This window comes from Channa argus, chromosome 16 (genome assembly GCF_033026475.1).
Source record: "Channa argus isolate prfri chromosome 16, Channa argus male v1.0, whole genome shotgun sequence".
Taxonomy (NCBI): Eukaryota; Metazoa; Chordata; class Actinopteri; order Anabantiformes; family Channidae; genus Channa; species Channa argus.
The window spans coordinates 18474416-18487211 of record NC_090212.1 but is presented as its reverse complement, the minus strand read 5'-3'; the positions used below and the strand labels follow the sequence as shown (position 1 = coordinate 18487211).

The 12796-nt window shown below is 40.0% G+C and overlaps 1 protein-coding gene across 5 annotated transcripts in view; it reads right to left on the bottom strand.

Annotated features, from left to right (window-relative positions):
• smoc1 (SPARC related modular calcium binding 1) overlaps nucleotides 1–12796 on the bottom strand; it is a 49046-nt gene that overhangs the window by 25148 nt on the left and 11102 nt on the right. For 3 of the 5 annotated variants that reach the window (XM_067479173.1, XM_067479172.1, XM_067479174.1), the window contains exons 2-7: nucleotides 7936–8095; nucleotides 7575–7658; nucleotides 4968–5074; nucleotides 4619–4718; nucleotides 1987–2037; nucleotides 1535–1582 (exon numbers count right to left, since the gene is read on the bottom strand). In XM_067479173.1, the coding sequence (XP_067335274.1) occupies nucleotides 1535–1582; nucleotides 1987–2037; nucleotides 4619–4718; nucleotides 4968–5074; nucleotides 7575–7658; nucleotides 7936–8095 (550 nt within the window). The remainder of the gene's footprint in view (nucleotides 1–1534; nucleotides 1583–1986; nucleotides 2038–4618; nucleotides 4719–4967; nucleotides 5075–7574; nucleotides 7659–7935; nucleotides 8096–12796) is intronic. The other 2 variants (XM_067479175.1, XM_067479176.1) reach the window with 1 other exon arrangement.

Here is a 12796-nt window from a genome sequence, read left to right as displayed (position 1 = left end):
CACTGCTGATCCAAGCAGATTTGAGTGGACCTGTGAGCAAACTGATCGAACAGACTGCACTGAAATTTAATAATGATGTTCTGGCAACTGCTGTTATCCATGAGAAGGATATTTCAGAAGCTGTCCCCCTGACCCCTCTGCTTGGGTCATTTGAGCCGTTTATATTCACTTTTTTCCATCTTTCACGTGACAACAGCTGGGATAGGCACCAGCCCACCCACCCCCACCCCCACAAAGTAATTAGCATAAACTGTGACAGATAACGGATGGATACTCAGTTTTTCCTTTTGTTAAGTGGAACTTTATTCATCATCGAGGATTAAATGACCTTACACGTGGCATCACTTTTCCACCCATAAAACTCTGTGTTGGTAAAGCACTAACAAGTGTCCTTGCATTGTGGAGTTTCACCACATACAAACAACACACTTTACTGCATAACTAGTACCTATACTAATGACTGCTGAACCACTACCTTCAGGAACAACTGTCACTATTAAAGACGTGTTTCTAAGCTAATTTCAAATTTCATCCTCACACTTTTTCTTAATTTTTGGCGGGAAAAACATTTAATAATAATTTTCAATTTCAAAAAGCAAAAGTATTCTTATTGCAGACAAAAAAAAAAAGTAGTAAATGGTAAATTGATACAATTTAATAAAGAATTGTCCTCTATTGCACATTTAGATTCTAAGACAGGCTGATGTAATTATTCACAGCTGAAATGATCCATCCTGTTAACAAATTGAAACTGGTCTTTGTATAATGTAGCGAATTCATCTACCTAAATACTCACCCATGTGCAGCTTTGTAGCATCAGGAGCATCCTTAGGAAGTAATTCAAGCAAAAGCAAACCACGGAGTCAATCTGCAAACACTACGTCCTTAAATCAGATGACATGTCAGCATATTGTGTCAAATGGACCTGAGCTGGTCAAACTGTAAATAAAATGCATCGGTCACAACTGTAAGTGGATCTCAGCCAAGTGAAAACCTGGATCAAATACTAGTAGCTACACCAGTGTTTGTTTACAACACCTTGTACACGAGTTAGATTTGTTTTTGACCCCTAATGATGTGAGCTGATATCAAGTATTTGTATTTGTTGCAAAACTCAACTATAACCTGCTCCCTCCTTAATCTTTCACTACAGCCTAATATTCTGCAGTATATTTAGGAACTGTAGTAACGAAAATAAGCTTCTGAATGTTTGCTCTGTCTTATCAAAATCAAAAGAAAATTTTAGCATTAGGTAATTTTAGTTTTTCTTTAATTTGTGGCTTGTCACGGTACCAAAGCCTGAGTTTTGTCTTTTTATAAAGTTGGTTCATAATCATTTTTTAAGTTTTCATCTAGATGAATTTAACTTTAAAACTCAAATGTCACTCCTGTCCTTTTCTTCTCTGCACAAACACAAGATGGACTTTGCACAGATCAGATGGATCGAAATTGGGTCAGAAGGCATTTTCAACTCATGTCTCATGCAAACACTCACACACATGCACACACCAACATGCAACAGGTCTCAGCTCACCTTTTCTGCCAGAGTTCGGTGGCCCGGGTGGTTTTTCGGTTACTGACCCTGTGAAGAAACAAAAAAACATGTACACAGCAAAGACTAACAGCATCTCCTCAGACACATTCACAGTCTCCTAACTATAAAATTGTCCACTTTAACACAGGACAAGGTAAAACATCCCTACTGACATCTTTCCTTAGTGTGAGACACGGGTTTACCAAAGTTTGATGAGTAAATTGTGTTAGTACTTTATAGTAGGCACATACAAACACTTGGCTTGGTGCATTATCTTAGCGCTGGCGAATGCAAACCTGAGCGATCAGCTTCATCTGTGGAAAATTGTTATTAAACCAATTAACTTGTCATTCTTGTTTTGCTGCATGCTGATAGTCGGTTTCATGCGTGGATTAAAAAGAGCAAAATTAAAACAGAACTATACGACTATTTAAAAAAAAAAAATTTACTACCTGACAATGCACTCGTTCCAGCATGAGTTCCCATAAATTCACGGAAGTTTCCTGCAAATGTATGCAAGATGATTGTGGTCATAGTTTACAGGGGAGTCTGAACAAGTCACTTAATGTCATTAAGTGTCACCTAAGAGGGAATGTAAGGAGGCGATGAGTTTGGCTTGTTTGACTGTAGCATCGGGTTTATTGTGCCCAGACTCTGGTTCCAGTGTCATGTATGTCTTTGCAAGAAACAGTGAAAATATTGGAGCTTATGCAGGACAGAAAGGAGGTAGGTAGAGATTGTGTTGTGCCATAAATTACACTTCAATATTTCTTAAGTGTTTCTTTAAATGGATACCTCTGTACAGATGTATCTTGTGAGGTTATTCAGTCTGTGTTGTGGTTTGAATTGTTTACCGTCATACTTTTTGTTTGGCTTAAAGTTATTTTAGTTGTTAAAATGGTGACAGCAGTGGGATGAAATAATTAAGAAGAGGGACCCTACCTGAATAAATTAAACCTTAAAGTCAAGAATTAGTATTCGGGAGAAACTAATATTAACCAATATGTACATGAATAATTTACCTGTGGCCCTGTGCAAGATTTAACTTGTCTGCAACTGCCAGAGTACAGTCGTAATGCAAAGGTGACGAGTGACGAGACTGCAACAGCGTCCTCACAACATGGCACACGCAAACAAAAAATCAAACACAGCACGACCTCAACTTTACATCCTCTATAAAATCCCACATCAGATTTCTACAGCTTGTTTTCATGTCTGCTTGCAAACTCATCAAGCTTCATAATAAAATCTTTAACAAATACTGTATCAGTCAAAACAGCATTTGTATATAAAAATGGAAACAGAATAAAATAATTTTTAATTTACTTATTACAAATGTTCCTTCATTGCAAATTACACTTCTATCAAGGAGGATGAAAACATTTGCAGTCTTGTAGTTTTTAGTTTTTTACTATAATTAGTTTCTTGTATACTGATGATGAAAGAACCTTTGTACTTGCTGATTGTGCATTGTGAATATTTTGTTTGGATTTACAAACTTACCTAAAATAATCATGTAAAATCAGCTTGTACACATGCTCCTTCATCAGAGGCACGAAAACTGATCACATTATATGCTGTTTATTTTAACAAGCCGTAGTAACAAACTACAAAAGTGCTAAAATTGGCATCCACGTTAATAAATTAATACAAAAATCTGATGAGACATTTGTACTAACTAAATGTTTATTATTTATTTTGTTGATAGGAAACACTTTGTTTTACTCTTTCTAGCATTTACACCAAGGGGATGCCAACATTTGTAACTGTATGTTCAGAGTGAAATCAGTTCGAATCCATGAAACCAGCAGCAGGACGGTTTCCCACTGCTGTGTGTTTGTTATCCACTTATTGAACCATTGCTTTCAGCACCTCACGAACTGTGGTTAAAATCTCAGCATTGTGCCTTTAACTGTGTGAATTTATTAGCCGCTCGATGCAAAACACGTAGTTGTGTAAAAAGTTCAACAGCAGCATCTGAATGCACAAAAATATAAAACAACTAAAGAGATGTGAAGTTAGATTTCAATATCTTTGTCTAAATATAAAACATCATGTGGTTCCCTGGCGTGAAAGGACAAGCTCCATTTGTAAATTTCTTTCTAATCGGTCTGACTGCCTAAAACAAAGCAGGTGGGCGAGGACAGACATTCGGGTTATTAGTGGCACAAGTGGGGAAAAGTAGGAGAAGGACAGATGAAGAAAATATGAGAGAAAAAGACACGGCAAGCGGGAAGCCTGTGGCCGCTTCAGACGGGCATGCAACCACTCTCGCCCCACTTTCCACACAAAATTTGCACCACATGCTCTAGTGACTAGTGACTGTGCAATGCGATTCTGGCAAAGACCCCTATGTATTATCTTTCGAGGGAAAATTATGGTTATTATCATAAAGTGTTCCCATCCAGGATGAGTGCGCACAGCCCCGAACGCGCTCCTCCAGCCTTCTGAGAGCACTTAGACGAGGGGGGAGGATGGTTGGGAGGCCCCTGGATGTATGGCCATTAGCCTTCTCTTTGACCTTGCACCTGCAATATGTCACATGCCATGTAATGCACATGTGCCCCTCCTTATGGCAAAACAGACTCTTTTTAACTGTGCTTACTATTTATCCTTCATCATCAGCATCCTGCCAGGCATTTATTTCAGATGTAGTTAATGATAATCCGCTCAATTTAAAATCCACTTGAAGCGCACTGCCCCGTCCAGTTTACCAGTAAACCATGTTCAGTCATTTCTGTGGTAAAGAACACAAACCTGTGAATGCCAGTTGTTTTTAATCTCTGAAGAGGTCAGTTTGACAAAACCTAGTGTCTTGGTCTCTTTTTTTTGTAGTGCTTGTTATGCAGCTTCTCCACCCTAATAAAGACTTGTGGGGAAACACCCTACCCTTCCACTGGAGGTTTAGTCATGCAACCTGTTAAACATTACTGAAAGAAAAGCGGCTCCATTTGCAAAATGATGCGAGTCACTAATATGTGCTGTAGACTCAGGCTTTGTTGGATTACACATCATCATTCAGATGATTTTTAAAAACCCTGATCATTTCTTCCACAGGCTGCCATGGTGTTTGCCTCCCAGTACCTGAACACACCGGGGTCCTGTTTTGCACAGAGGAGCCACTCACTGGTTTGCCGTCACTGGTGACACACCAGCAGTAACCTGTCAGAGTGTGGCACTGGACCTGCAGTGACAAAATGGTAAGTCACACCAACACTATTAGCTTTGTGATGAAGGCATGTTTGACGGTGATGATTTCATTTACTATATGTGAGTGTGTAAATGGCAAAATAATAATAAAAAAAAAAAGCTGTAACCAGAGAATCAGTTAATTGAAAATGATTGTTTACAAGAGCTTGAGGAAAAGTGGAAGAGAAAGGATGGAGAATCAAGAAAAATGAATGAAAAAAAATCGGTGGAAGCACAGACGGACCTGAGCAAATGTTCCATCCTCGTTGCATTCTGGGATAAACTCCTGAGGTTTCCTGGCCTGTTCCAATGCCTGGTTCCTCTCAACACGACACTTGGACTGACCTGCATCTGTAACAAGTTGACAAGTCTGTTCTCATGCGGTGCTTACAAACCTGCAACACTACTGATTTTTTTTTTGCTGTTTTTTTGCTTTACTGAACACCATGTTCTTCGTCACCAACACCCTGTTCACACCTGGGAACTGACCTGTATAACCACTTTACTGCTGCTGGCCACTGTGCTCATGTCTTACTTTGAAGTGCCTTGCTAAAGGGCATGTTTTGATTTAATCACTTTCTTCATGGTTTTTATTTTTTAATCTCTGTCCAGTTTGTGTTCTGAGCCATTATTCCAACCTCTAGACTTTCCCCATTTGTATGATAAACCTGATTTAACCCGATTTGCTCTTTTGCAGTTACAGAGCCTCATAAGAAAGTTATAAAATGACAACGCAGATATTAGAGAGAGAAATTGAAAGAAAACATGACAACCAAAAAAATACACCAAATGAGGAATAATTTAAAAATAACTAAAGACAGTCACGTGACCAACAAAAATATACATACAATGATCCCATGGCAGAGAAAAAAAAAAACAACCTTCAAAAAGAGACTAAATAAATCCAAAGGGATGAACAAAAAATAGGGACGCAGTGACTGCGTCTTTCAGTCTCTGTTGCGAGGGTGGGAGGCCAGTGGCCCATTTTCTTAGGATTTGTCCATGTATGCCATCTTTTTGTAGCTGCTAAAGGAGTGACGCTTGTGGTATTAAACTGCACTTTAACACTGTAGCCACAGTTGTTTCTAATTCAGGCAGGGCAGAAGTTACAGCATTACAGCTTAAACGTGTTTTTAGCACAGAAGAAGCTGCAGTGGTGGCTGCCCCCAATTTTTAGAAACACTAATATCCATATACATCAAGCCCAGGCAGAGGTCTTTTGTTACACTTAATCCAAAATGCTAAAACAACGCATTCCCTGACGACTTACACGGCCACTGTCCAGTATCGGTGCCAGAGTTTGGCCACGAGCAGCACATTGTTGGTGCCTAGGAGTGCGTCACCTACTCTACATTGATATCTTAATATGTCACTGGAAATCGAGCTTGTGTTTGCGCAGGTCGGATGAGCCAGACCTGCCCTCATTGAAAGGTCAGACAATAAAGTCGTCTGCAAGCCAGCTGGCTCAAAATCCCATCAGCTTCACGTCTGACTGTTTGCATATACACGTTCACAACAGGGAGCTGACCAGCGCAACCACAGTCCTCCACTTTTGGCAAACCTCCTCCCCTGGATAAATAGAAGTTTTAAAAAGTCGTCTCTGGACCTGAGAGCAGACAGACACGTTGTCTCCTACGGAATAAAAGACAGACAGAGCCAGAACTGGGTGGTGAAATCACTGAGAAGGACCCAGTCAAATGAATTTATGAACATGGACTATATTAAGTTTAATATTTTAACGCTCTTGTCTGCCCTGTTGAAGGTGCAACTCCTCATTTAAAAAGGTCTGATTTATGGAAATATTAAAACTACTTCAGACTCTGAGCAATTTGTTCATTATTTTTTTGCCGTGTGCTTGTCTGTGCTTGTTAGTTGGGACAAGGCAACGATGTATGCGCAGCTAATTTTTTATTTTTTTTCCCCCCATTTGTAAGGCGAGCCAATGAGGTACAAAAATGTATATCCAGCATTTGACATATATGCTTAAAATACATAACTGGGCTTAAAAACATCACTCTGTCACCTTCATTTCTCTGGAATAATGAGTTGGTGTATGACATGTTCATTCTTGGCTAAATATTGAATAAGCAGGCGTGTCTGCCGTTTGTTGTGTGCGTGTGTGGTGGTTTGTTATACATTCACATTTATCTGTTGTGTTTAATCTAAATCTGCTGCACACCTCCACAAGCCTTTGCCAGTGTAAACAATGATTTGGTTCATGAACTGCCTGCTCAAATAAATCTGTAGTTTCATTAGAATGAGAGGACAGCTGCATCTCCAAAGACTGTGAGAGCTGTATCCAGCTTTCATTTCCTTGGCCAACTGTAACATTTTGAAACAAAACCATGTATTACCATACAGAGGGAACAGAAATGTCTCCAAAAATGGATTTGGTGGAGACGGCTGTGTTGCAGGGGGCTGACAAAAAGGGGTAAAATGCCAAGTTTTAACCTTGACTCCAGACCTATCAATCTCTGCTGTGGTTGAGTGGCCGGCATCCAGAGAGTGAGCAAGTGTGTGATCCTGGTCTGTAAAAACTTACACGCCTAGAGAGAGGCGGAAAACAAGACACACCTTCTCACACGGTTCCACTTTCCCCAAGCTTTCTGGTGTTGTCTGTGGTTGCAAGCTGCAACATCTTAAACATGCTCTTTGAATCTTAAGTAGGTCAGTCTATTGACCCGCTTTCTCGAGTCCTCAAGAGAAAATTAGGTTTTTGTTAGATAAAAAAAAATGATTTGAACAGCTGAAGATGTAGTGCTGGCTGGCTTTGAATCTTTCCAACAGCTCAACATTTGAGCTTATCTCCTCATGATCGTGAATTAAATGTCAGACACTCGCTGATCAGTACCTTTAAGCTCCTGGTCTCTCCCCTCAGAGGTGGAAGTTGGGGCTGGTGCCACCGTCTGCTGATCAATTTTTACCCAAGTTTTACCTGAAAGATAGAGGCATGTGAAGAGATTTTAATGTTTAGAGTATGAGACCATGTTGTGTGTAAACATTACATGACCGTGGATGTTTTTTTCTTATATAAAGTGTTAAAAATCCAGGCAGAAGAGCACTCAGTTAAATTGTCTTCTTATGCACAGGTGTTTCAGACGATGATCAGCAGTAGGTGAACATCAGATCTGAATTTCCGTTAATGCAGCTTTACAAACGAATGAATAGGTTCATGTATCTGCATAGATTAAAAACCAGACTTCAGATCTCACCCCGGCACCGGCCTCGATGCGCCAGTGTCAGTGTCTTATCTTTGCAGCGCGCCCTCTGCAGCTCACAGTTAGTCTCGTAGTTTCGTCCATCCGAGCCGCACACCGGCTTCCCCTGCGTCCGTGAGCAGATGACCGAACAGTCTCTGTCTCCGATCAGCCACTGCAAAGTTAGCACAACCATGGAGCAGTACATAGTGTGAGAATTTTTAAACCAGTTCAGGTTTGACACAACATGACGATTTTGGCTTGGCTTCCCCATATTTGAACAAAGATTTCCTTTAGCTACTTGGGAGATGATGCCATTTGGTCATTTTGATCAAAATGTTTGTGCTTCCTCTAAACACTTGTCAGCAGCCTGTCTCTGTTTAGGCTACTGTAACAAGTGTGTGAGCGGCTCTGCACAGAAGCTTAAGCTAGTGGATGATTTGTTTAATTAATCTTTGGCTGAGGACAGGTTGATAAAGCGTCAATGGTGCCTAAGCGCACACAGACAAATGGGAATCCTTCTCCCCAGACATTTTTATTCATAATCTATTACTGAGCTGATTCTGTTCTACTGCTGGACGACAACCTTCTCTTTGACAGCAGTAATGGTTCTTGGCTTTGCAGCTGCTTAAAATATATTTAAGGGATTTCAGGGGAGCACACCTTTGCCAAAAAGATGGAGTCAGTGAAGAGTGGGTTAGTGAGGAGAGGGAGAGTAGGTGTGAACTGAGCAGCACCAGAATCCTCTGCTGTTTAGTGGCCCAGCAGTGTTCTTTAGCCAGCTCTTGTTGAAACGATTTCAACTATTTGAGAAAGCACACGGGGCGCTGGATTTGTCTTATCTCACAGATGACGATTACATTTTTGTGGCTGCTCAAACACCCATTTCGTAAATGACAAAAAGCCAAAATCAACAATTTTTCAAGTAGAAAACACTGCATGCGAAAAACTTTCTCAAATGCATTTTTCATCCTAGGCTTCTCAAGCAATTACCAGGGTGCTATTTGGAGCTCTGAGTTCCACATAGGAGATCTCATCAAGGTCAGGCACTGAGAGTAAGAGCCAGAACCAAAGGGCATAGTGTGAATCCATCACTTTCCAATTTGTGTCAGACAATCTAAGGCGGTCTCAATGACCCATCAAAGGAATGCATGTGTGCTTTCTTGCATAACCACACATGAATAATTTTGTCACCCCCCCCCCCCCCCCCCACTCACTTTTCCTCCCAAATGCCTGATCCAAAAAAAAAAAAAAAAACTATTTTGAAAAACATCAAGAATGTTGCTTGGAGACAGATTTTCTCCGCACATATAAAGAGCAATCACACAGACCTGAACAAAGTGTAGATGTAACAAAGCCAAACCACTGATGTCATGAATGAGCTGATGCACAACTGGATTTCATATACACCCCAGGGCTTTTCATCTAATGTGCTCTAAACAGATTAACTGCATGGTAATGTGTTTGTGTAAGACTTTACAAAAACAGCCAATAAAATCATACTTTAAACATCTGCCACTGACTCCACAAGCTTCCGATCAATAAGCACTTAACTAGTCTCGAAATCCTCCTTTTGGACTGTGTTAGTGTGGATGTTGTACAAAGACATTAGAAAACTCTTTGTTGCATACTGCTAATATTCTCTAATTAGCACTAATCTAGGCTGATGAGAAGAATAAGAGAATCATTTGGCAGGTATTTCCTCTCCCTGCACAACCCCCGTCTTCAAGCTTCAGATTGAATGAACACACCTGATCCAGGTGATCAGCAGTGGGTAGTTGGTTTAAAAAACAAATCCCTTCAGACACACTGCTAATGTGGCGCAAAACTGACAAAACCCTCATTAAGCTGACCTGCTGTCTCTTTCAGAAAATCAGGAAACGGTACGGTATTTTACATTATCTAAAGAAAAAAATTGCAAATCCAAAATGTGGCAACAAGGGTTACAAAATAATCTTTTTTATTAATAAATACCAAACAGGTTCTGCCACTGCTGACAGTCAACATTAATTTCTCATTGCCAGAAATTTCAACAAAAGCTGAAAAAAAGTGGTGAGTTTGTACAGTATAACTTGTTTCCAGCAGCTTTTGAGTCTGAGGATGGAGGATTTTCTTTCTATCAGTGTAGAGAACTGCCTCAGTCTGGCTTGTTTTAAAATCTTTACTCAAATAGATAAATCCACTGTATTGCACCACATAAGATACATATTTTAACTGTGTCTGGAAACAACTACGATTAAATAGAAGACTCAGTAGATTGTGCAGCAGGCAGTTTGCAGTGGGGAAATTATCACGGTAATAATTGTGGCCATTGAAGGTGTCATCACAGGCAGACTGCAGATTATCTGTAGATAAGAGCAAACACTACATGCTTCCTAAAATAAAAGATACTGTCTGCCAGATAAAATCAGGATGTGGGGTGACAGGGTTGTTCGAAAACTGCCCAGTCACAGCTTTAATCCCCATATAAAACAATGTTTAAAATACCCTAGTGCTAAACACAGATGGATACCGTTGGCTGTTTTAACTTCCCCAAAATATCCTGTATAACAGGAGTGAAAGGAAATTTAAACGCGGGGTTAATACTTTAGAGGACACCACGGGACACATGTCCAACTCATTTCACTGTAACAATGCGCCCAGAACAAGCCAGGCCAATTTAAAGTGATTTCAGCCTTGGCATTGAAGCACGGCAGAAAAGCTGCTGTCAGACATCGCAGAGTAAAACTAAATCATGATGTGCCTCCTTATGAGAGAGTGCAGACCGAAAGGAAAACATTGCACATCATTTCATTTTTTACTTGTGTGTCCTCCTCTTGGCTTTTGTGGGGGACAGGGATAATTTGGTAGCTGGTGGGGGAGCATGTACAGTATCTGCATTGTATTTGTTTTTCTTTCCAAAATAAGGCTGTTTTTATTTCGTTTTACAAGTAGGGAGCTCTTACATGTTTCTTCCACAAGAGAAAAGAGACTGAACTGAACTGAGCCAAGGGGAGAAAGCAGACTGTCTGTGTGATGAGTTGTTTTATTTGTAAATTGGGAATCGAAGCAAGCTACTCTTTAGAGAAAGAGTGATTTTTGTCGCCATCCAGGTTAAGAGCCAAAGAGTCTGGCCTCTGCCCACACACTGGCCCATTCTCCCCACTTCTGACTCACAGCCTTAATGGATTCAGCCTTTTCTACCTCAACTCTCATAATAAAGCATTAAATCCCACTTTTGAGACAGCATTGTGTGGTAAGAGGAACCAAACACTCATACAGTACCAAGCCTCCCACATATAGTCACACTGCCCCACCCACAGACTCGTATTTGAGTCGAATTTTAACATTTTGAATCCATGTTAAGCTTTCAAAGTGTTACTGGTGACCATGCATTGGTAGCTCTATTTGAAATGTAATTTATGGGCGTGCCAAGTTATTTTTAAGTACATTCAGGCTCCTCAAACTTAATTAAAAAGAGTGAATTTAAATGGAAACTTCACCAATTTTCACTTTGCTCCCCATGGCTTTAGTTTAGGGTGTAAATATACAATACTGCTTTTAAATCTCTCTCTGGCTTCCCTATTTTAAAATATTTCTCTTCTGGCTGAAAAGTGCCTCCAGACGACATCACTCAGAGGAGTTTAACATCATTAGGAGTTCCGTTTTTTATTTAGTTGTGCACTGGAGTTTTTTTTTATTAAAACCAGCACTTTTACACATTACAGAAATGCACATGAGTGAGTGTTATGTTTGGACTGAGCCAAGTTGGCCTTCCCCTTCTTCTGTTTGTAGTCTGCTTGCTAACCGAACTGTCTGCTCCTTGTAGCTTCAAACTGGACAGAAATATGAGAATGGTATTGATTAAATTTTTTATATAAGTATTAGCAAGAAAGCCCAGAGGTAAATTTTTTTGCTCTGAGACAATAGTGTGATTTTAATTTTAACCTTGTTTTAGTTTCTATTTTGTCTGATCAGTTTCTGTTCCTTATGTTTTTCCTAAAATTCAATGCGAGAAATAGATGAAAGTCCTTGAGATGTAAAGGACATAAAACGTACATGCATCTTTTTTCACCTTTGGAGTAGATATAATAGAATAGAAAAATAGAATCAAAAATGAGGCTTACTTGGAATAACAATTAGTCTTTAAGTAATAAAATGCTACTCTGGAAATGAGCAGCAAACTTCACCGAATACTTGCTCATAGCAGTTTGCCGGTCATTGATTGAGTCTTTAAGAAGAGCTGCGTCGTGTCCTGTAAGTAGTTTAAAAACATTTATGGATACGTGATTCCTAAAACTCAATAAATGCTGAAAGAAATGATTAACAAGCCATCTGGCGAAAGTATCGAGTATCAGGCACTTTGCTAAATCCGATCTAATCTAATCTGCTGACTCAGACTCTGTCCTGCATCACAGCCGCCTCTCAGGTTGGATCGAGTGTCACAACAATGTCTATAAGATTTTTGCGCAACTCCTCAATGCAATAAATGTGGTTCACGTTAAAATACGGCCAAAATAAAGTTGACTCACACCAGCAGCTTAGGACACTTAGGCTGCACATCATGACATTTGAAAAATGACTCCTTTAACTTGCAGAAACAACCAGATGAATGGGGTTCGTCTCTGAGCACCAAACAACATAACTCAGGAAATACAACAAACGACATTCTTTCATTTTTCTATGTTTTCCAACACGCCAAATATGATCCACTTTGTCCTGATGTGTCAAGCCCAACCCAACTGCGAACCTAGCAAGTTTAAACGCTAGGATACTATGTTTTTGTCTCCTCTCAGGTCTGTCTGACCGAAATCAGCTGCTACGGTATGTGCACACAATGACAGCACCTGGCATGATCTCCTGAGGGAAAACAGCCCCTGATGACGGGGACTGAAAC